At 43.7% G+C, this 25508-nt stretch overlaps 1 protein-coding gene across 1 annotated transcript in view; it reads left to right on the forward strand.

Annotated features, from left to right (window-relative positions):
• The window catches only part of PTH2R (parathyroid hormone 2 receptor), a 115762-nt gene that overhangs the window by 14487 nt on the left and 75767 nt on the right, over positions 1–25508 (forward strand). The window contains exon 2 of the mRNA XM_030580162.1: positions 19875–19977. Within this exon, the coding sequence (XP_030436022.1) occupies positions 19875–19977 (103 nt within the window). The remainder of the gene's footprint in view (positions 1–19874; positions 19978–25508) is intronic.

The raw sequence follows: 25508 nt of genomic DNA on the forward strand, positions 1-25508 counted from the left end.
GACCAAGGATAGAACCCTGTGGAACCAATACTGAAAGTTTGGGGGTGAGGGGAATAAGGAAGATATTCCAAAGAACATGCTGAAGGAGCAATTAGAGAGATAGGGAACAGAACCAGGAGAAAAGAGAGTCATGGATAGTGAGAGGACAATATTTCAAGAAGATCATGGTCAACATTGGAGAAGGCAGGTGACGGGTCAAGGGGGATGCAGATGGAGAACTGGCTTAGAGTGGAGCTGGCCAAAATGTTTTTGACATCACGCTTTTCTGTCAGAAAATGCTGATTTATTGCCGTTGAAATGTTTCATGGGCACAGGTCTCTTTCAATCAAACTTTTAACAGAAAGGCTTCCGGAGGAGATGAGGCTAGAGTGGCAAGAGGCTGAATCCAAATAGTCCTCTTCACAGGAAATTCAAAGAGCAATATTGTTGAAATTTTGTTTCTTTCCAAATTGTAAAACCTCAACATTTCTCACAGGACAGATATTCCGCTTTGTGGCCAGCTCCAGCTGTAGCCAAGTTGGGCCCCATTGTGCTGGGACGTGAATTGGGTTTCTTACTCTGGAATTATAGCCAGTAAATTCCCACCCCCTTTCAAGCTCCCACTCTGAACCTTAGCATCCAAAGGATGGGGTACCAGCATGAATTCCTCTAAGCTTAATTACCAGCCTAGAACCTGTAGTGCTGCCACCAACCAGGAATTCCAGTGCCTGGTACACTCTGGTCCCCCCAAGACCCAGACCCTCTGGATCTTACCGCAAGGAAAGTAAACCTTTTCCCCCACCGTTGCCTCTCCCAGGCTTCCCCTCCCTGGATTACCCTGGAAGATCACTGTGATTCAAACTCCTTGAATCTTAAACAGAGAGGAAAATGCACCTTCCCCCCTCCTTCTCTCTTCCCCTCCCAGACTCTCCCTGAGAGAGACAGTAATCCTAACACAGAGAGAAATTAGCCTCTCTCTTCCCCTTCCCTCCTTTCTCCCCACCAATTCCCTGGTGAATCCAGACCCCGTCCCCTGGGGTCTCACACCAGAATAAAAAACAATCAGATTCTTAAACAAGAAACTTTTAATTAAAGAGAGAAAAACAGTAAAAATTATCTTTGTAAATTTAAAATGGAATAGGTACAGGGTCTTTCAGCTATAGACACTGGGAATACCCTCCCAACCTAAGTATACAAGTACAAATCAAAATCCTTTCAGCAAAATACAAACCCGAACTCCTTCCAGCCAAATATACATCTGCAAATAAAGAAAACAACCATAAGCCTAACTCGCCTTATCTACTTAGAACTCACTATTCTGAACTTATAAGAGCCTGTATCAGAGAGATTGGAGAGAAACCTGGTTGCACGTCTGGTCCCTCTGAACCCCCAGAGTGAACAACAACCAAACACTAACAGCACACACAAAAACTTCCCTCCCTCAAGATTTGAAAGTATCCTGTCCCCTGATTGGTCCTCTGGTCAGGTGACAATCAGGCTCACTGATCTTGTTAAATCTTGACAGGCAAAAGAGATATGAAGTACTTCTGTTCTATTAACTCTTACTTATCTGTTTATGACACAAGGCATCTCCAACTCCCATAGACACTTTGTGCCTGTCTTCCTGGCTCAGGAGAGAAAGGAGCCACGCCTCCTCCCACAATGGGATTGGCGACAGTTTTCCAAAATTTCCCAATAACTGGGCCTGTCCCTCTGCCCTCAGGGCACTGAAAAGGCAGTTTCACATCAAGGCTGTATCTGATTTCCCCCTCATAGCCCTTCCCACCATCCCACACCCCCCAAATTTCCTGCTCTTTGCACTGCTGCTCTCACCTGATTTCCTCTCCCTGGGATTGGAACCAGTGCTGCTCTGACTGCTCCTGCTCCAGTTGGGGCTGCTTCTCTCTCTCCTCTTCCCCTAGTGCCTCTGTCCATCTTTCTCCTCCTGTCCAAGATGCTCCAGCTGTCAAGTCTAGCACAGCTCTGTTCCTAGATCTGCCATTGCCTTGCTGGGTGACCTACGGTAAATCATATGCCCTGTTTGTGCCCCACTTAGAAATAACTGCAGGGGCAAGACACAGCTCATTTCTGAATCTTTCCAAGTGGATTTTATTGGTCCAAATCAGAGCCAAATGTCTTGTTTACTTTCCAGTCCTCAGACTAAAGTATCCTGTGCCACAGAGAGAGGACGGGAGAGACTGAGGTGGCACCAATGACTGTGCCCCTGCTATGGCAGGGAATAGAATAGGTTGGCTGGGCCCAGAGGTTCTTAGTAGCTGATCCCTGCTCCATGCTGCAGAGGGAAGTGGGGAAAAAAAACCCTCTGACCTGGAGGGAAATTCCTTCCTAACCCCAAATCTAGTGATCAGTTTGACCCAGGGTGTGGAAACCAGATTCCCCAGCTAAGCATGGAGGAGCAAGGAATCTCTGTAGTGCTTTAGAACATTGGGCCATCTCATCAGGTGTCCTGCCTCTAACTGTGCCTAATATCTGGTGCTTCAGCAGAGATGCCTTCTGCCCTCGCTTGTGTGTTCTTTCTCTGCGGTAGAGCCATGTGCTCCAATTTGAGCCCTTCAAGGACCTGCTGTCATTTTAAGCACAACACACACACACTCCTCACCCCTGACTAACTTGTTCTGATCTGTTCATTATCCAAATGGCTCAAATCCTTTAAAGTAACCCCAGGGAATCCCTCAGTTCTTTCAGTTGCTAGCAGCGCCTGCATAGCGGATGGTAAATATTTAACGCATCTGCCAGCTCAGAGCGTGGTATTCTCCCCCCGCTCTTGTCCTTTTATCACGAGAGGTGCTGATTGCCTTTCAGGTTCCTCTCTTCCCTTCCTGACGCCGTGGAACACCTGACTGCAGCACGCTGAGTTTCTTCAGAAGCCCTCGCTAAGTCTTCCACTGGGGTCTTTCCAGAGAAGCTGCTCCACCTGGGTACGCTCACACTGAGTGTCATTTGGCTGCAGTACTACGAGAAGGCTGGATTAATGCAATCTGGGGCCATGCGCACCCCTTCGTTGGGCCACAGAGCTCCACTTCTATACCAGGGCTTTGCCCTTCACTTGTAGTGATGGTGGCAGAAAGAGGGAGGCAGTGTGACCTCTTCCTGTCTTCCGGGAGCACCGCAGGGGCCCTTTCTCTCCCCCAGGAGTCAGGAGTGGCAGCACTGATCTCAACATCAGGATATATCTCTTTACCTAGGTGGACAGGGCCTATTGCACTCTTGTATATCTGCTACAAGCAGTCCTCTAGGGTAGTGTCAAAATGAAGAGTCCCCCTACAGCAGTGGGTTTGGGAGTTAACCTCCCAGGGAGATGCATAGGGCAGTTCTCAGAGCTATTGTTTCAGGCTGTCTGCAGACTCAGGCAAGCATTGCTGCATTGGTTACACTTGGGCCAGGCTCTACTATGCCATGAAGATGTATAACCCAGAAGGCAAAATAGGAAACCCCCAAACTGTATTATTTTTCACTCTTGTGATTGGCTTAAAAATCATGACTTTTTTTTTTTTGCGGGGGAGGGAGGCGACTCATGACTTTGGAACACTTAGGGTTGGTGCTGCAGGTGAAATACTGCCTCCCCCAGTGGTGTACTGAGCAGCTTATCAGCTCGTTAACAAATGCTGCCCTGTTCTATTAAAAGCAGAGCGGCTTTCAATTCAACACAACCACCATTTCAATCACAACAGTCTGAGAACTCGTGTCTGGCAGGGGAAGAACAGTGCACTGTGCACGTTTTTATATTATATTACCGATGAAAGGCAGGCACCCGCATAGCTCTTCTTCTGAACGCTCAACACTCGATCCTGAGCTGGTGCCCATCGCCGCAGCGCCACTGAACTCGGAAGGAAGTCAGTGTAGTTCCACTAAAACCGACTGAGTGCAGGGCATGGCTACGTTACAAAATTAAGTTAGTTCCACCTAAAGCCACCGCAGTAATTCAATCGGCTGTTTGTGTCAGTGCTGCCCTCCTGCTGGTGGTGAGAAGTGGGGCATTGTGCGGCTCTGACAGCTGGAGGGTGGCGTACTGACAGGCATGGAGGGCTGACTGCTGGAGAACGCCCCCTCTCCCAGGACTGAGCACTGGAGCCCTCTTCCAGCCCCACACGGGCTGAGTACCAGAGTTCCCATGCCCCAGACTGACAGCTGGAGCCCCTCCGCTCTGCACGAGGCTGACTGCCAGATCCCCTCTCCCCATCCCAGTGGTCAGCACCATGTGGGGCGTGGAGGGGAGACTCCCACACTTACATCACCTGCTGCTACCTTTAAAAGCTGGCACGGGGCTGACAACTCGGTCTGTCAAAGGCAGTAAAGGTCGATTGTAAGCAATGAGGTGTCCACAGGTTACTGAGTTGCCCTAACTACATCAACCTAAGTGCTAGGACTCTCGTGGAGGTGGCCTTATGAAGTTGATGTAGTGGGCAACTTACATCGATGGGAGCTCCAGATTAGTGCACACGTATGCTGCCTTGCGTCGACCTAACTCTGTCGACCAGGCTTTTGTTGTGAAATTTCTGAGGTTTCACTGAATGTGAAGCAGGTTTCATGTGCACAGCAGTATTATGTCACTCGTCCTGTAGGATGTCTAGAAAATTGATCTGCGTTTAATCTGGAGTAAGTTTAGCACTTCTGGGAGGCACCAGGCTGTCTTGCAGACAAAAGGCTAGATTGCGACTTGAACTAAGTGTCTGGGCAAAGAAATGAGTTTACCAAAAAAACCCAATACACCGCTTAGTCAGTGCATGGGGGGGATGAACAAGTGGGACTAATTCTCTGCTTACTGTGTCCTGAGAGCCAGAGGAGGAAGGCTGGAATCTAGGCTGTACCCGCCCTATGCTCAACCAGTGTGCAGTCGGCTATACTGGTATAATCCAGCAATAAATCGCTACTCCCCTGGGAGCACGGAGGAGTAGGGGAGGAATTGTGACTCTGAGTGCCTCAGAGGCACAGTATTTTCAAGAGAAGTGCAGCTTGCGCACCAGCCCTAGCTCAGGCTTGTGCCTGGTGGCCCAGCATAGCTCTAAGTTAATCATTTGTAAGGCCCTACAAATTCAGGATCCATTTTCATCAATTTCAAGGTCATGGGATTTTAAAAAATTGTAAACTTCATGATTTCAGCTATGTAAATTTGAAATTTTACAGTGTTGTAGTTGTAGGAGGTCCTGACTCAAAAAGGAGTGTGTGTGTGGGGGAGGGGTGTCATAAGTTATTATGGAGGCCTTGCAGTACTGCTATAGAGGATTTGCCTTCAAAGCTGGGCACCCAGCCAACAGCCGCTGCTCTCCAGCGCCGAGCTCTGAAGGCAGCGCAGAAGTAAGGGTAGCAATACTGCGACCCCCTAAAAAAAATCTTGTTACCCTCCCCCTGCAACTCTCTTTTGGGTCAGGACTCCCAACACTAGTCTCTTCCATGAAATCTGTATAATACAAGGTAAAAGCACCCAACACCAGATTTCACAGGGGGAGACCAGATTTCATGGTCTGTCATGCATTTTTCATGGCTGTGAATTTGGTAGGGCCCTAATCATTTGTGTATCCATCTAGCAGGTACAGAGTGCATAGTGGCATCTGAGTTCTGTAGACTGTCCTGCTGTTATCTTGGGCCTGTTCTAGAGGAACTACGTCCAACTGTGAGGCCTGTTCGGGCCCCAGGCACAGCCAGTCATTGACAATACCATTAAAGGTGGCATTTAGTGCTTAGGGGAACATCTCTCCAGTAGGATCTGGACTAAGCCCACCTATTCTGTTCAGATAAATTGCCAGCCAGCCAGCCAGGGATACCAGCTTTTGGTTACTAGATGCAGTGGGGTCTACTGGTTAAAGAAAAGGATGGGGAGACTTGTGTATGAGTTCTATATCTGACTCTTTCTTAAGCTATGTGTGTCCTTGGGCAAGTCACTCAACCGTTTGCTGCCTTAATTTCCCCATCTGTAAAATTGGTACAAAATATTTGCAAGCAGTACTGTACCGTAAAGGGATGTTGAGGCTTAACTCACTGTGAAAACCTCAGATACACAGGCTGGAGCTGAGCCAGTGAACCAGAGGTGAGCGGTTTTGTTTTGCTTTTACTGACACCCTCTGCTATCCGGGCTCGCTGGCCCGCTTTCCTAATTAGCTGATGTTGGCTTTTAATGTCCCTCGTGGAAATAGTGTGCATACGATAGGACAGCCAGATCAATATAGAGTTAATTACACCAGCATGGCTATTGGACATTAATTAGCGTGCTCAGGCTTTGGTATTAAAGTGTCACTCTACTTTTTCCTAAAAGGTCAAATTAAAAACAAAAAGGCCCAAAGGGAAAAAAATTAACCTGAGATATTGATGAACTAAATCATTGCTAAGGGATCTGTCTGCTGTACCTTTAATATGAGTGTGACTTTCCTTTATTATTCGATTTGTTGCTGCTAGTGGGAGTAAGCCCACATTTCAAGAAGAGGAGAATAGACTAGAGTTTGCAAGCCATGTGGCATATGTCATATATTTATTGCACTATCTTAGGTTCCAGGCATGGACAAGACTTGTTAGGTCACTCAGGGACTGTGCAGGATTGTTCTCTACAGCACACTTTATATTCAAGCTTTATGCCTCAAGATTTAAAAATCAAGTGTTTCTATATAGAAGCAGAAGCAGAAAGCTGATAGTTTGGTGGGAAATTAGGTTGTATTCAGTAGTCATCAGAATTACTATATTAAAGCAGGCTAATGGGAGGTCTCTGAAGCATTTGGCTTTACTCCCTGTAAGAGTAAGGAATACTTGCCCCCTTAATGCTATAGAAGAGGGCATCTTTCTTCTTGACACTAGCTGCTGATTAATGTATGCATGCACTGAAGCACAAGAACTGAGGCTTATAAATTGTGCCTTACCTGCGGTAGAACATCTGTGTGCTGCTCTGCCGACTATCCGACTATCCGTGTCTAATCCCTTCTTCCAAAGGTACCCTCCTGCTCACTTGAACACCATTTAAAGGAACACACACACACATGCTGCTGGGAACTCATGAGAGACAAAAGGTGACTTTTAGCAGCAAGTGTCACTGCTCAAAGATTGCTGGATGCTTCACCACTAGGAGGGAGGTTGCTCTGAGGACCCACCTACAAGCTCTCTTCAGAGTACCACCTGGGAACCAAAGCTCTGGAGTTCGTTGCTTTATGTAGATGGCAAAATGCCTTAGCATCTCTGTATTGCATGACTGACTCCAGGCTAACGCTTTTTCCTGCCCTAGCCTGTGTGTTCTTTCTCTGTGGTAGAGCCAGATCTGCCTGATGCAGATTGCTGAACTCCAGAGGTGAGAAATATTTTGAAAGCTCAAAGCATGTACTGCAATTAAGTGCTGCCTGAGGCTGCTTTTTATAAAGGAGTGAGCATAATGACTGTAAGCCACTCCAAATCATAAAGAAGCTTACAGATCCATGGCACGTAGTACCGCACATGCGAACGGCCTAAAAGGAAAAGAGCTAGACCTAGACGCGATTATAGTGGTAAGATGATGGGTAGAATACAAATAAGAAAAAATCAGTGCAGAGGTGGAAGCACTGGTGCCATGGAGAGGTCAAATGAAGAGAGTGGGCTTTAAGAAGGCACTTGACAGGAATGCACTCTAGCAAATACGGTGGAACCCTCTTAGCAAAGTCACTTCTCCCCCCCACACTGAACAGTTTCACGTCAAGCAGATGCCTTGTAGCCAGAGCTGCAGTTTGCACATTGCAACATGCTGGTATTTATTTCTCCTTTCCACTATAAGTGGAGAAACCCTGTGTGGAAGCTCACTGCAGGTGGGCGTTGCTTCTGCCATCATAGATTCAAGTGCCATACTGGGACTGATTCTATGCACCAGAGATCCCCCATGAGCTCAGCGGAGTTGTGGGTGTGCAAGGAATACAGGATTAGGATTGGAGTACTTGTGGCACTTCAGAGACTAATAAATTTATTTGAGCATAAGCTTTCATGAGCTACAGCTCACTTCATCGGATGCGTGAAGTGGGCTGTAGCCCACGAAAGCCTATGCTCAAATACATTTGTTAGTCTAAAGTGCCACAAGTACTCCTGTTCTTTTTGCGGATACAGACTAACACGGCTGCTACTCTGAAACCCAAGGATTAGGATTATGGCCCAGATTGACACCTCTGCCCACTGCTATGAATTCAGATGGTTGTAGCAGGTCCTGGCAGAATCTGGGCTTGTGTCAAATAAGTTGCGGCCAGGATGAACTTGAAATCACTGTAATTATTCAAGTGAATTTGGCCCTGTGAGTTTCCTACTGCAGTTAGGAAAGCAACACAAACAAACAGATCATTTGAAATCTGGGGTGAAAACCGAACCGACTTTGGGTAGCGTATGCGTCCCCCCAGCAAACCAATATAAAATATCTTGGACCATCCTAGCAGCCACAAGTAACAGCTTTTGACTACTGCACAGCTGTTCCCACTAAATTTCTGCTCTGCTGACTATCAACTGTCCCCTGCTAAGTGAACAAACAGGACTACCTCAAACATGTCTGCCCAGAATGAACTTTTGGGACAATGAATGTTAAGTGGGTTTCCTGGCGAATACTTAGGGAGAGGTCAATGTAAATCCCTCATCTCCAGTTACACAAAAATCCAGCCTTTTGAAGCTATGCCCTGAGGAGAGAGTCATTGTCTCCTAATATAGAAGGCCAGAAGCAGAGGATGATTGCTCATTACCTGTTCCTGGAGATCAAAGGTTGAAGTTATATAAAGAAACAGGCTGATCTGCCCAGTCTTGGGCTCAGACAGTTACATAGGTGCTGACTCTGTGGGTGCTCAGCACCCACAAGTCACAGCTGTTTGGCAGTGCCGCCACTCAGTTGTTTGGTGGAGCCCCTGATCGGCTAATCAGGGGCACTGCCAAACAGCTGTTTGGCAGCTTAGGGCGAGGCTTGCGGGGAAGGCAGCAGGCGGGGTGTGGCATCACGGAGTGTGGCGGGAAGAGGCAGAATGAGGATGAGGCCTCGGGGAAGAGGCGGAACGGGGCAGGAAGAGGCGAAGTGAAAGTGAGGCCTTGGGGGAAGGGGAAGGCTCATGGCAGAGTGGTGGCGGAGCAACCCCTGGGAAAAGTAAAAGTTGGTGCATGTGGACAGTTATGAACTTGTAACTACGGAGAGAACCTCGTTCTGGGATTGAAGGACTGACCCCTACCAAAGTCCAAGGCTAGAGATGGAGTGACCTCTGGTAAGCTTTTTTGATGTATGTGTCTGTGGCCTTCTATTTATTTAGTATGTCTTCTCTATAGTGATTTCACTTAAAAAGTGTGCTTGCTTAGAAATGACTGTGTGGTAGCGTATAACTGACAATTGCTGGCCTATGTAGGCAGTCTAATTTACTGGGAATATCACAGTGTAAGACAGGGAACTATGCAGCCTTTAAAAGAGCTGGTGTCAAGGGGGAGAAATTCAGGTCTCCACCCAAGAGAGATGGTGAATGGGAGCTATAAATTTCTAAGTGGGTGCCCTTGCTAGATCGTGGTGGCAAAATACAGGTGCAGTTACCCAGAAACTGACACCAACTTTACAGTTGACCAGTAGGTAGAAGGCCCATGTGATCTCTTCTATCCTGAAATGTATCATTAATTATCTGGGCTATTCTGGCTATTTGCAGCTTAGTCGTCCCACTGCTTCATGTTTTTTTTTATTTTGAATGGTGTCAGGTATCAGGGGGTAGCTGTGTTAGTCTGTATTCACAAAAGCTTATCCCCAAATAAATGTGTTAGTCTTTAAGATGCCATCGGACTCCCTGTTTTTATTTTGAATGTTCACCAGTTGTAATGGTTATAGTGCAGTACAATCACTGAACTATGTCCTTCTAGAGCAGTGTAGGATGTTTCAGTGTTCTCTCACTTCCATGAAATAGAGTAGAAAATGCAACAAATTGAGGGATCCTGCACAGTATTTGGTAGCTAGAAAAACTTGTATAGACTCTGAATTAGCAAACACATTGAAGACTAACTGACTTCCAGTTTGCTGGATGAACTGAATTTTTTCTTAATTGTTTTGGGTTCGCCTAAAATGAACCAGAAAAGTGAAAAAATTCATTTCAGGCTGAACATAATGTTTTGTTCAACCTGAAATGTCTCATTTCACATTTGAATTTTTATGCATTTTTTTTAAAAAAGAAAAATTGAAGCAAAATTCAAAGCAATTTTATTTTTTGAATTTTTAAAAAAACTGAAACATTTCATTTAGAAATTGTAAAAAATGAAACACTTTTTTTACCTTCTCAGAATTTTGGTTTTTGACCAAAACAGTTTGGCAGATTTGACGCACATTTGCAAAATGTTGGTCAATCCAAATCTGCATTTTTAACATGCACAAAAAGTACAAAACACTTGTCACCCAACTCCAATTATAACTTACAAATTGCTTCCAGTTAATATTTCACAGTAACTTTCAACTTACTCTCTCCTGAGTAGTAACTAGTTTTAATTACTGTGACTGTAGTCTGCCCTGGATGGTGAAGCCAACTTTCCACTATAAATGCCAACTCCTTCACCAGAATGACGCTAATATCTCTGAAATAGCCCATGTGTGATCTGTCTTGTGACAAACGAGGCAAATCAGATGAGATGCTTTGGAGAGAAGAGGGCTGAAAGCAGGTTGCATAATGAGAACACACCCGGTTCCATTAGAAAGGATCATTTAAAAAATAAAAGTTGAAAGGGTTACAAACTCTTGTGCTTTGGACTATCAGCCAATCTCTAATTGCCGGAAGTTAAGAAGTAACGTCCCTTAGGGGCAGGTTATCCAATAATTACACAATTTGGGGGTTGTGTCTGCCTCTGAAGCCTTTAGTAATGTCTGCTGTCAGATGCAGGATACTGGCCTAGATACACCAGTGGTCTGATCAAGTGTGGCAATTCTTATGCTCTTATGAGTGATCAGTCTGGTTTCATTTGTATCTTTTCAGCACTTCTTCTAAAATCCTCTTGAATCTCACCAGCAGTTGAATGCTATTTTAATATTTCATAAATGGCCCCTTCTAATGGAGTCCATGGCTATGTACAAGAAGTCTTGTCCCCTTCTGGATCTCATGTGTCTGTTGGATCATGCAAAAGTTGTCACAGCACCTTCCTCTGTGGGAGCTGACTCCAATATTAATCAAGCTCTTTTGGTCTCTGTACTGTATACCTAATTACATAAAGGGCAGCTACGCTCAAATTCGCTTTGAGTTGTGAGAAGCATATTTCTTGTCAGCTACTCTAGAGAAATTACCATTAGGTTTTCCAAGGAATGAAAGTATATTGTCGTTTGCCCTTCAGAACTGAACCAATATTTTTATAATCTTAAAGCATATTTCCTAGGCAGATCTGGGACTCAGAGGAGAAACATGGCAAATAATCTTCTAAAGCTAAGGGTTGTGGTCCATTGGCTTCCCTCTCTGTCTGTCTCTCTGAAATGATTAAACATTTTACAGCACCGGTGGTTTCAAACTCAGATGTAAATTACCACATAAGATTCTCAGTGTGCCTACTTAATAAGTATTCATGAATGCTTTCTGGTCATGAATTACTCATGCTCTGATTTGCTGTCCACGGTTCACTTTCAAGCATTTTTAAGCGTTTACCAAAAAACACTTACAAATTATACATATATAAATTATAACATTAGCACTAGTGGACAAACAGTCCTTAACATAGAGGCTGGACAAATTCCAGGGAAAAAGCTGGGAGAATCGATCCGACTGCCGTCCAACAGGGGATGATTCTGTTCTGTCCTAATGCGTATAGTTAAATTGTAAGCTCTTTGTATGTTAGCCATCTGGTCAGCAAAGCATTTAAGCGCTTGCTCAAGTCCCACTGAAATTTAATGAAATGTAAGCATGTGCTTAGGAGACTTGTGAAACATGTCTTCTTTAAGACATGCTAAATACTGAATAATAAACAACTTCTTGTAAACTATTGCTCCCCAATCCTGCAAAGCACCTGACATTACTAGTTCCATTGAAGTCAAGCGGCTCCTTAAATGCTTTGCTGGATTATAGTCTCAGGTATTAAGGCAAGATTGTGCAAAATGCTCAGATTGGTTATCTTAAAACAGAGGCTTGCTGTAAGCTTGCTCTGTGAGAACATTGCAGAATATAGTTGGTGGGGGAAAGAAAGGGCCTGATTCATCATTCAATAGCCTCATCTAAAGTGGGAGTCTCCACTAAGGTCAATGGGACACATCATCAGCTGGTGTAAATCAGCCTACCTCCATTGCAGCTTTGTTGTCTGATTTACACCATCTGAGTATCTGCCCCAATTCAGTTCTTGCAGGAAACAGCACCCAACTCTCTTAAAATATGAACATAAGAACGGCCACACTGGGTCAGATTAAAGGTCCATCTAGCCCAGTAGCCTGTCCTCCAACAGTGGCCAATGCCAGGTGCTCCAGAGGGAATGAACTGAACAGGTAATCATCAAGTGATCCATCCCCTGTTATTCATTCCCTGCTAAATAGCTATTAGTGGACCTATCCTCTATGAACTTGTCTAGGGTTTGGGTTTTTTTTTTTTTTTCTGAGCCCTGTTAGTCTTGGTCTTCACAACATCCTTTGGCAAAGAGTTCCACAGACTGACTGTGCGTTGTGTGAAAAAACACTTCCTTTTGTTTGTTTTAAACCTACTGCCTACTAATTCCATTTGGTGACTCCTAGCTCTTGTGTTATGAGGAGTAAATAACACTTCCTTATTTACTTTCTCCACTATAATGATTTTTATAGACATCAATCATATCCCCCCCTTAGTCATCTCTTTTCAAAGCTGAAATGTCCCAGTCTTATTAATCTCTGCTCATACTGAAGCCGTTCCATCCCCCTAATCATTTTTGTTGCACTTTTCTGAACCTTTTCAATTCTAATATAAAACAATGGAGTGAAAACAATTGTAAAATCCCATTGACTTTCAATAGAGCTGTCAAAACAAGATGCTAGTGATCGTGTCCTGTTGAAAATTTGTTCTACCTGTCAGAAATAAAATGGAACATTGTTTGAACTGGCTGATTGGAAAACTTTAAAACTGTGTGGATTTAATGGACTGAATTATACTGATATGAAACTGACTTCTTGGGGTGAAATCCTGGTACCGTTGAAGTGAATGGTAAAACTCTTATTGGCTTCAATGAAGTCAGGATTTCACTCCAAACTTTTTTTTAATCTGCAGCTCTGTCTTTTTCTTTAAAAGTATATTTGAAGTTGAGATGGGGGGATGCAGAACTCCTTATTCAAACAATAAATTCCTTATACAGATTCAGTGATGACCAAATGAAGCAAATTTTTACTTTTCCTTAACTAAATGGAATGATTGAGAACCATGTCAGATGGACAGCCTGGAAGGAGAGCCATTGAACATCACAAGGGGCTATCATTACAGTGACATCATCAACTGCCGTAAACCTTGTCTCTGTCAGTAGTGCAAGCTTCCCAGGTTGCCTAGATGTACTTCACAGCTGAAATGGAGAGAGAGGGGAAGAAGAATCGGCTGGCCTCTCCGACCGCGCTACGAATATTTGCTGCTTAGTACAGATTAGGGTTGATGAAGTTTTGTTGTGTGGCTACCTGTTCACTAAAGATAGGGTTTAAATCACCACCAGTCCCCTTTGAATCAGTGACCTAGCACAGAAGTGCCCTTGTAAATGGCTTGATCCATCAGCGTGACAGATTTATTATTCAAACTTTGGTCTGAAAGTCTGTGGAGCTTTCAGACCCTCAACTTTGCTATTACTGATCTTTTTTTGTTGTTGTTGTTAACTATGGTTATTCCAATTAAGCACACAAGACCCAGACCTGTTCCCCTTCCTGCAAACTATCCTGATGTGAAGAAAAGGTAAGAAGACCAGTGACAGGCCAATATGACGCCATCAGGAAGTCTTTAATTATTGAAAGATTAAACAAGGAGCCCTACAAAAAGGGGAAACATGGATGAATTATTGAGGAGGAGTAGAGATGTATTGCACATGACTATAGGGACAAAATGAGAGACACCTAGCAAAGGAAAGAAAAAGCTATAAGATGAGATTCTTCAAATACAATAGAAGCAAGAGAAAGGTGAAAGAGATTGTAGAACCTCTACTTAAGGAGGAAGGAGAGCTGATGACTTCAACAAGACTGAGGTATTTAGTGCCTATTTTGCTTCAGTCTTCGCTAAAAAGGCTAATGGTGACCAGTATCAGAGGGATAGCCATGTTAGTCTGGATCTGTAAAAGCAGCAAAGAGTCCTGTGGCACCTTGTAGACTAACAAACGTATTGAAGCATGAGTTTTCATGGGTGAATACTCACTTCGTCGGATGCATGTAGTGGAAATTTCCAGGGGCAGATACCTGCCAACCTCAAGCATATTTTCACCAGTAACTGCACATTGCACTGTAGTAACTCTAACTCAGGAACCAATCCATGGAACAAACCTCGATGCCAACTCTGCCCACATATCTACACCAGCGACACCATCACAGGACCTAATCAGATAAGCCACACCATCACCGGTTCATTCACCTGCATGTCCACCAATGTAATATACGCCATCATATGCCAGCAATGCCCCTCTGCTATGTACATTGGCCAAACCGGACAGTCCCTATGGAAAAGGATAAATGGACACAAATCAGATATTAGGAATGGCAATATACAAAAACCCATAGGAGAACACTTCAACCTCCCTGGGCACACAATAGCAGATTTAAAGGTAGCCATCCTGCAGCAATAAAATTTCAGGACCAGACTCCAAAGAGAAACTGCTGAGCTCCAGTTCATCTGCAAATTTGACACCATCAGCTCAGCATTAAACAAAGACTATGAATGGCTAGCCAACTACAAAAGCAGTTTCTCCTCCCTGGGTTTTCACACCTCAACTGCTAGAAAAGGGCCTCATCCTGCCTGATTGAACTAACCTCGTTATCTCTAGCCTGCTTCTTGCTTGCATATATATATACCTGCCCCTGGAAATTTCCACTACATGCATGCGATGAAGTGGGTATTCCCCCACGAAAGCTCATGCTCCAATACGTCTGTTAGTCTATAAGGTGCCACAGGACTCTTTGCTGCTTTTAATGGTGACCAGATATTCAATTAAAAATCAGCAATGAGGGGGAAGGAACGCAAGCCAAAGTAGGGAAGAACAGGTTAGAGAATATTTAGATAAATTGATGTATTCAAGTCAGCAGGGCCTGGTGGAATTCACCCTAGGGTACGTAAGGAACATGCTGAAGCACTTTCGGAACCATTAGCAATTATTTTTGAGGACTCTCAGAGGATGGGGAAGGTCCCAGGAGAAGGGCAAACATAACACCTATCCTTAAAAAGGAGATCACAGAGGGCCAGACGAATTATAGACCAGTCAGCTTAATTTTGATACCTGGAAAGATACTGGAACAACTTATTAAACAATCAGTTTGTAAGTACCTAGAGGATAATAGGGCTAGATGTAATAGCCAGCATGGATTTGTTAAGAACAAATCCTGCCAAACCAACCTAATTTCCTCCTTTTGTAATGGTTACTGGTCTACTGCATTGTGGTGAAGCAGTCAACATGATATAACTTGGTTTTTGGTAAGGCTTTTCACACTCCCACATGACATTCTCATAAGCAAACTAAAGAAATATGTTCTAGATTAAATTACTATAAAGTGGATGCACAACTGGTTGAAAGATTGTACTCAGAATAGTTATCAGTGGCTTTCTGTCAGACTGGGAGGGGCGTATCTAGGGGGGCCACATGGATCAGTCCTGGGTCTGGAACTAGTCAATAGGTTCATTAATTACTTAGATTAGTGTTTCTCAAACTTTTTTTTTTTTTTGCGAACCACTTGAAAGTTGCTGAGGGTCTCGGCGGACCACTTAATCTTTCCAAATGTTGTTTGTACCATTAGCTAACTATTGTAAAGCGCTTTGGATAAAAGTGCTATATAAAATAAAAACTTAATAACATCTTTTGGTCCTACATGTAAAAGCACACAACTCGTATTTTAATATCAGTAGTCTTATCTTTCTAATGCAATGGATGTGCTCTCTCTCTCCCCTGCTGTGGCAACCCCCAAGCTGGGCCTGGCAAGGAGGGGGATGTCTCTCCCCCTTTCCCTTACCACAGCAGCCCCTGAGCTGGAGCTGGGAAGGAGGGCTGTCTTTCCCTGGTAGCTGCAGCCCTGGAGCTGGGGAAAGTCAGTGCCGCCGCAACCCTGCACATATCAAATTCCCCCCATCCCCTCTTCTCACCCCACTGCCCCCTACCTCCTATTTCCCCTCAAGGCCACCACCTCACCTTACATGTGCATCTTCTCCAGGGTCCAGGCACCTAATTAGTGGAGCCACACCTCTGCGGCTCCACTAATTAGGTGGGTGGTCCTTCATTCTCTTGTGTGTGGCTGCCCAGGTGTGCACCTTAGAGGGAACTATCCACAGACCCCCTGAATGGAGCTCGCAGACCACTGGTGGTCCATGGACCACAGAACCTCTGACTTAGATAAGAGAAAGGAGTATGTTTATAAAATGCTAATGGCATCACACTGAGAAGTCTTGCAAGCACAGTGGAGGCCTTGGTCCATGGCTAGGCTTTTAGGCAGTGATCCTGGAACAGGAAGGGCTAGAGGGCCAAGGCCTCATCACTTTTTACTGGCCATAAGGGCGAGCGACAGGGTAGAGGAGACAGAGAGGAGCAAGCAGGGAGCAGGGGGAGAGGTGGCAGGTGGGCAGGGCCTCAGGGAGAAGGGTGAGCCCATGGTTTGAGTGCCAATGGCCCCTCTACCTTTAGGCACTTCAGTAATACACATAATGTTTCACTCCTGGGTGGAGCTTGGGCATGTGATTAGCTTAGCCCTCAAACTGTTAAAATCTATATTTTCACCAATACTGCTTTCAAAGAGATTAGAAACTAATCTTGGGTGTAGAGCTGGGCGAATTAGTTTGTGGGCAGTTCTGGGGGGGGAAAAATGGGGGGTCAAATTGAAAATGGAATTTTCAACATTTGTGATGAATCAAAAAGTTTAAAAAACCCAAACAAACCCCCAAACCCCTCAACTCAGCTTGGGTAAAACGTTTCATTTGGATCTTGATCATTTTAAACATTTCCATTGCTTAAATAAAATTGAAGGAAATTCTGGAAAGAAAAGTAATTTCGGACAGAAAAAATACAAACGTTTTGCTCAGAAACTGTCAAAAGAAAAGGTGGTTTTTTGGGGGGGAGAGCAGGTGTTGGAGTTTTTCATTTTAACGTTTAATTTGACAGAACAATTGCACAAAATGTTTCTTGTTGCTGAATTTGCTTCCCCTTCTTCCACCTGCCTGGAAAAATGTTGCAGACACACACATACACACACACACACACAACTTTCTCCAGATCTACTCATGTAATCTTTAAAAACAGGATGCCCTGGTCCTTCATCTCCTACTGATAACCTTATTATTAGGGTCTCTTCCCCAAAGTGAGTAGTGTGTCTTTTTAGAAGATGGCTGAGTGCTTCACGTAGAATTGGAGAAGGATTAATATTTTTACAGTGCTTTGAAAATGCTATTGTAAATGCTAAGTGGTGTGTGTTGCCATAGGAGGGACCTGAATCTTGATTCCGGAGTGTATCTGAGTTCCTTTAAAGCCACCCTAATGTGAAGGTGAGGATTCCCCCAGGACAGTGGAATTCTCAGTAGCATTACATCACCCTCTCCTCCAAAGCTGTAACTAGACATTTTAGCATCTGGGACAAGCAAACGTATTAGTGCCCCCTGTTGTTGTGTGGTGTTGTTTTTTTTTTGGGGGGGGGGATTATTTCGCCATCTCATTTTTCTGCCCCCATGGCTTTGCACCCTGGCCAGTTGCCCTGCTTGTCCTGCCTTAATTAAGGCCCTATTCTCCACTATACTTCAGCAGAGGAAACAGTGTGGAGGTAGAGGGTGTGTGCCTGAGTGTCACGTGGTCTGGCCAGTCCTCATTGGTGGCTCATAGGGAGCTGTTCCTGTTGGTATAAATTAGAGCAGCACTGAGGCTGCTCCACTTTACACCAGGGGCTACATTTGCCTCAGGATTGTAAACGGAGGTAAAGTAGCATAAAGCCATCTCTGAGCCCGTACCACTCAAATATGTTGTGTTCAGGTGCTCCAGAGGGCCAACAGCACTATATATTAGAGATGCATTTTAACTTTTATTTAGGTCTGATTTATCATATTTGGATAAAGAATGGGTTAAAGCAGCAGTGGGATGGGGTGGGGGAGAACATGAAATATGGTCTTTCCATAGTTCTTACTTTTTTAATATTTTTTCCTTTGACAAGAGAGAAGAAAACTGGTGTGAATTTAAGATTTACCTACTGGGAAACTGGAACAAAAAAGGACACACTTGTACCTAGCTAAATTACATATGAACTTTGAGAGACACGTTTATTTTTGATGCAGATGAGGCTGAGAAATGTTTAGAAGCTCAGCTTATGAAATGTCTTCCCCTGAATAACAGATCTGTAGATAAGGGCGTTTTGAAAGAGACATCTTATTTGCTAGGGCTGAGCTGACAGGTTAGGTAAAAAGCTGAGCCTATCTGATTTCAGTCCAAAAAACTGCTTCTGAGGGTTTGGGTTCAGGAGACTTGGCTAATGTACCCCTGACATTTGCATATGCGGTTGCAGGGGCATGCATTCAGTGCATTGTGCTTTATAGGAGGGAAGGAGAGTGGTCTAGCAGCTCAAGCATGGAAGTCAGGAGATCTGGCTGCTCTGCCACAGACTTCCTGTTTGACTTTGGGTGTGTCACTTAACACTGCCTCATTGTTCCCTTCCATATAATGGGCTTAACACCTACCTCATCGGGATGTGTTAAGTCTTAATTCAGTAATGTTTATAAAGGGCCATGAAAATTTCAGATAGAAGGTGATACAGAAGGGCAGAGTATTATTCTGGCATGAATTATACATACTTTTAGCAGAATTCATGCATAACACCCCCTGCCCTCCCGCCAAGGGCCTGTGCTCTAGAAAAGGCTTTGAAGTGTGTGGAAACAGCCTTCTGAAAGTATCCCTTATGCAGAAGGGACTGCCTATCTGGGGTAGTGCTTGTGTCAAGGTTCCTGTTCTCAGCCCTGATGTAGAAGATGGAGTGGCAGTGTAAAGGGGGTGGATGGAGAGTGTGACCAGAATGCACTATGCTACAACGAATCTGCTTTCCAGGGTGCATAAGGGGAGATGGGAAGTAGAGTACAAATCAGAGCAACTCTTAAGATGCTCTGATACAAGAGGACCAGGGAGGAATATAGCAAGTGCAAAGGGCATAAGCTTTTGTGGGTAAAAACCTCACTTCTTCAGATACATCGGAAGAAGTGGGTTTTAGCCCATGAAAGCTTATGCCCAAATAAAACTGTTAATCTTTAAGATGCCACCAGACTCCTCGTTGCTTTAGTACGTAGATTGAAAGTCTGGTATTGACTATGTACTTAGGGTGCTGCTAGTGGTGTATCTAAATCTACCAGAAGTTTTTCTCAACGGCTACAGGGGAACACGCCTTTGAAAATGCTGACATGATGAGAATGTTAATCAGTAAACTGATGGAATTAGAGTTTTGGGAATAGCCAGTCTTTCAATTTAGTGGCTGAACTGCAAAATTGCAGAAAAACTAGTTTTGGGTCAACCTGAGATGAAACTATTTACAAAATATTTGGTGAAATTAATTTTTTTTTGGGGGGGGGAGGGAAGTTGTCTCAGATCAACCAGTATGTAAAGTTACCCCAACCCCAAATTTAAAAAAAAAGTAAAATTCAAAACAAAAATGTGTCAATTTGTAAAAATCGAAACATTTCATTCTGAAAATGTTAAAATACTTAGAAATGCAGGTCTAGAAAATTAACTCTTTTTTAGAGCACTCCCATTAAAATACAGCCAAGGGTCAAATGATCCAAGCAACATCCTTCCTCACTTCTTTTTTTCGCCCTCGCACACAGGTGGATTCTGATGACATGATTACCACGGAGGAGCAGATTTATCTTCTCCTGGAAGCCAAAATTCAGTGTGAACTGAACATCACTACCCAACTACAAGAAGGAGGTGAAGTACCCAAGTAACTGATTTCTTTCTCTTCCCTACACCAGCAGTACTAATAGGGTGTCAAGACCGTCAAATATATCGACCATCTCAAAGTGCAGATCAATGCAGAAAGATCCCAATTTCTTTCTTCAGCATTTCTCTGAATCAAATCCAGTGTGTGTGTGAAATGTGCCTTTAATAGACATTCCTTATTTCTCTTTCTCTCCCAATTTATCTCTACGACTCAAGCAGACAAGGTTGCACATAGGCTGATGCTTCAAACTGATCAAGGCTTTTGAGCATTCTTGGATATCTGTAGTTAGTGAGGTTCCAGTCACTGGAATTCATTGATGTCCCTTCTCACCTTAATTCTATGAATCTATGTGCATGAGATACCACGTTCTCTTCATAGTTTGTTTTATTGTTCCAGACTGCTGTGGAGTTAAGCGTAAGGTGAGCTGAAAAAGGGTTTTTAAAAAACCTGCCTTTTTTGGTCTTTTGGGAGAGACTTAATCACCGCTATCATGAACGTCCAGTTTGATCTTTCCTGGTTTGCTAGAAGATCTCAGACATCTTTGTTGTTGTTTTATAACACCTGAATTAAAAGGATGAGGCTACAAAATCTTTAACAAAGCTTTCTTTTGTCTCAAATGTTAGCCACTGAACTTAAATATTGATTTGTCTTAATTAACAATTAACAAGACTTAAAATCCCTTCTCTCAGGTGATCCACTTTTACTTTTTTGGCTCTTCTGACATCCCAATAGCTGAGCAAATGGATTTTTAATTTTGTTTGTTTGTTTGTTCAGAGCTGAACTGGAAAAAATGCAAAATAAATGTTGTGTAGAATCCAACTAAACACTTTGTTCAACCTGAAACAATTGCTAGTGGGATAGTTGTCTTTCGCCCTTTTTAATTAACTAAATTTCTATATGAAACACCATTTCGAAATGAGACTTTTAAATGTTTCACCGTTGAAATTGCTGAAATGAAATGCTTCATTTCAAAACGTCAAAACCTTTTTGTATCAGAAACAGTGAAACAAAATATTCCAAAACTTTTTTTTGGCTGAAGGTACTTGCCAAATTAGACATGTGTTTGCCCAAAGCAAAATTCACCCAGCTCTAGACATCACCATTTCACTAGTTCTGCATTTTTTCATGGAGTGTTCCAGACCAGTCCGGACTTGAATTTCTAGGTTTCCTGATTCTTTTCCTGCTTACACTAGTGTTACCCCATATAACTCTGTTGGCTTCACCAGTTGAAAATCTGGCCTCTAGAATTTAGACTAGCAGACCTTTTCTATCTCCCTGTCATTAAAGGACGAATTCCTCCAAAACACATATCAGTGCATCTGCACCCTAGTTTTAAAAAACACTCCCTGTTGTATAACCCCATTTACATGAAATGCTTCAAAGACATCACAAATAGCCCACAAAAGCTTATGCTCAAATAAATTTGTTAGTCTCTAAGGTGCCACAAGGACTCCTTATTCTTTTTGCATAAATACTGAGATACTCTTGGGAGCGATTAGAGAAGATGTTTATATTGGAGTAAAAGGAGTTTTGGATAAAAGGGAAACCATAAAATTAGGCTTTGCTTTGTTTTCCTTTGGTTTTGTCTAAATAAGAAAACATGTCTTCTGTACAGACATATTATTACTGTCAATAACAATGTCTTGTTATGGCTGCTATCACAATCTCACCAATAATACTAATGCCAGTCATAAGAATAATATCACTAATAATAGTAATCATGGTTTCTATGTTTTTTAAAAGAAGGGTGAGTAAGAAGAGAGACAGCTACACGACTATATTTTTTTAGAATATTGTCTCTAAATGCCACTGCTTTTTTTTTTTAAAGACATAATTAGTTTCATCATGGCATGTATGAAGATTTCGGGAGAGATAATTTATGGTGTTTGTTCAGAGGAAATTAGCAAGTTAATATTCAATTGAACAGAAAGTATTTTTTTTCTTCTACCCGATAATGAATGTGAACTATTTACCTGTACGAAACAACTCTCGGTGAACAAAATATTTACCGAAGCCTGTTTTCACAAGAGCGCCACAAAAATGAATGCAGGGTCCAATGGCTTAGGTCATGTGAGTTACAGTAACACACAAACATTTCTGTCGAGATGCTACAGGAAAATAAATATTAGGTCCTGAGATAAAATCCTGGTTCATATTTCATGACAGTACTTAAACGTGTGTAAATCTATCTGTATTCCAGACAGGATTTAGGTACATCCTTAACGTTAAGAATATGCTGTACAAACACGTGTGTAAGTGCTTCCTGAATAAGGATGCTTTCTTTACAATGCTGTGCGTTTGAAATAACCCTGTTCTTAGGAAGTGGTGTTTCTCCAGATTTACACTAGTGTAACTGAGATCAGTGTCTGGCCCTAAAGCTTTACAGAATGAGTTAAAAATAAAGATTTAAGAAGCCCTGAAGTTAAGATTTTTTTTTGATCTGCTTTTTTGGTGGTAGTGACTTCCTGTAGTGGACCTGAAATAATATATGAGCCTTTTATACTTATTCTGAATAGCGAAGTCCTTGACAAGTTTCATCCATTAAGAATTATACATGTAATGACCTGGAACAATCTTTAACCACGCACAAATTACTGGATCAAAAGTTAATCAGATTTTACGTTTATTAAAAAGCCAACACCTTTTAAGCAGCCAAATATAATTGAGTATACTTGCTCTGAGACTAGATGTGTTGAGCCAGTGAATGAAGGGTAACTGTACTGGTTGCTATTTCTTTAATAGAATAATTTCAATTATATTTCCAGAAAGGTTGTTGAGTGTCTGTTCTGCAGTGATGAATGACATGTATTTCTCACTGGGTGAATAAAAGAGGCAGGCTAAGTGATGTGGAGAGTTTAAGGCCCAGTCTGTACTGCAAAGTTAGGTTGATATAAGCTGCCTTTCATCAACCTAGTTGTGCATGTGACTACACTTGAATTTGTCTCCCACCAATGTAAGTACTCTGTTGTGGTGACACAGTCACACCTCCTGCCTCCAACCATGGCTCTATGTCATTCAGGATGTACTGAGATCAATGCGATGTGCATGTAGACACTGTATGTCAACCCTAACAGTCCTCCAACAGCTGTCCCACAATGCCTGACACTGACACAGTCACAAATGTGAACTCCACTACCAAGGGGTGTCACAGACACCGGAAGCCTCTTTTCCTCCCATCTTAAAACCTTATGAATTTTTGAAATGCCTCTTCCTAATTGCACAGCTTGATGAGCACACATTGCAGCTCTCTATTGTTATGTGCAATTGCCCAACTGACCATGCTGGATACACGTTCCAGCTGCACTCTGGCCTGGAGTAGACGGGAGATGTTGGCTCCCCTAGGCCTGTGGGGAGAAGAGACTGTGCAGGAACAGCTACAGACCAGCCTTAGAAATGTGAACATCTATGTGGAGATTGCACGGGGGATGGGGGAGAAGGGTAATGACAGGGGCCAGCAGCAATGCCACGTGAAAGCCAAGGAGCTGCAGCAGGCATATCAAGGTCAGGGAAGCGAACAGTCAATAGACCTGCCCCTTTTACAAAGAGCTGCATCCCATGCTTGGTGCACACCCCATTTACGCCCCACATGCCACTGTGGATATCTTCAAGGAGCTGAGTCACAGGCCCCTGACATGAAGGGTGAGGAGGATGAGGGTGGGGGGAAACATGCGATGGGGGGCCCAAATGTGATAGACCTGTTGGAGACTCCACCGCAGTTCAGTCAGCCCTGGGGGTCGAGCACAGGCAAGCCTGATGCAGGGGAAGGAACCTTGGGTAGGTGTGTAAACATATTTCCCATTCCAGTGATGCTCCCAGCTTAGCAGGATGTAGCTATCAACTTTTTTCATTAATTTATTCATCCTAGAAGAGGTGGTTTATTGGTACAAGCAGAGGCAGTTATCTGCTTTTCATTCCACTGTAGAATTAGGCAGTGGAGGCCATGCAGAGCAGTGTATGTACACAGAGGCATCCTTTGTGTTTCTATTTGCCAGAAGCTGGGAGTAAGCAACAGGGGATGGATCAACTGAGGATTCCCTGTTCTGTTCATTCCCTCTGGAGCACCTGGCATTGGCCACTGTCGGAAGACAGGTTGATGGGCTAGATGGACCTTAGGTCTGACCCACTAGGGCCGTTCTTATGTTCTTTGAATTCTCCTGAGAGATCTTGATGAAACTTGCATGGAGGTTCTCTGCAATCCTCTCCCAAAGCTTTCTAGGAATGGAAGCCGTATTTCTTCCTCTAGGACAGGACACTTTCCCATCCCAATCTGTGATTACTTGGTCAGGCACCATTGCAGTACACAGGCTAGCGACATATAGGCCCAAGCGGCTTCGGGATGCCAGCAGCAACTGTGATCTCTGTGCCTTTGTTACCCTCAGGAGTGAGAGATCCACTGAAATCACCATTGCCTGTACTCAGTGCTTTATCATCCTAGTTTCATGCAACTGAGCAATTCCTTCTTCATTTCCCACACCTGGTGAACCATGCTCCCCATGGCAGGTGCTGTGAGCAAGCAATCCCAGGCAGAAGTGTCAATAAGCATGTCTTGTGTAAAACTTGAGGGGAGCAAGCAAAGGGAGTCCTGAGCCCTTCACTTTCTGTTGTGGCTATAGTGCCGATGGTACCTGTGTTCTATCTGGAGCTGCTGGTGCTGCAGCTTTCAGGGCTTCCCCCTCCATGCCCGCAGAATGCCTGAGCCAGATGAGGAGAAAGAAGAGGACTTGGGACGACATGCTCAATGAGCTCCAGCAAGCCAGTGCTGCATCAGACCATGAGCAGAGGGCCTGGAATGTGAATATTGCAGGCTGTATGGAAAAGGAAAATCTGGACAGGAGAAGGAGATGCACCAGGACATACAGGGGCTTCTCTGGCAGCAAACACAGATGCTGCAAACTCAGGTGGACTGACAGGTTCGACAATCACAGACTAAGCTCCCTTTGCCCTCCAGGGAGAACTCCATTTTAGTGCCTCCCTACACCCACCCCTCTCAACATTCCACATGGCCCCAGCGGCTGTGTCCCTATCCCTACAACTTTACACTGCAGGACAGTAAGGACAACCACCGCTTCACATACGCTGACCTGGGAGAGCCATGGTTGCTGGGTGAAGGTAACAATGGACATGAATGTTCTTTCCCCTTGTTAAGTTCTGTTCCATTAATTTATTTAGCTCTTTTAAAACATATTTGTTTTTAAATTACACCTGGTTTTTTTTTTTTTGCACTGTTTTTGTTACTCAAACTTCTGTTTTTGGAAAATAATTCATCTTCTTTCATTGACAACCTATTCTGCAGAGTGCCTAGCGGAACTGAAAGCACTTACACGCTTCTTGTACAGTGAGACAGAACTCCTAGGATCAGTGACAAACAGTGCTATATTCATAAATGTACAAGCACCAGGCAATTCCCAACAGGCCCCAAAATGGCAGGACCACGTAGAGCTCAGTCCACCGCAGTGCATTACTCTGGCTCCTGGTTAAATGCTCTTTCAAGGCCTCCCTTAATGGCATAGCTCCATGT

This window comes from Gopherus evgoodei, chromosome 11 (assembly GCF_007399415.2).
Source record: "Gopherus evgoodei ecotype Sinaloan lineage chromosome 11, rGopEvg1_v1.p, whole genome shotgun sequence".
Lineage (NCBI taxonomy): Eukaryota > Metazoa > Chordata > Testudines > Testudinidae > Gopherus > Gopherus evgoodei.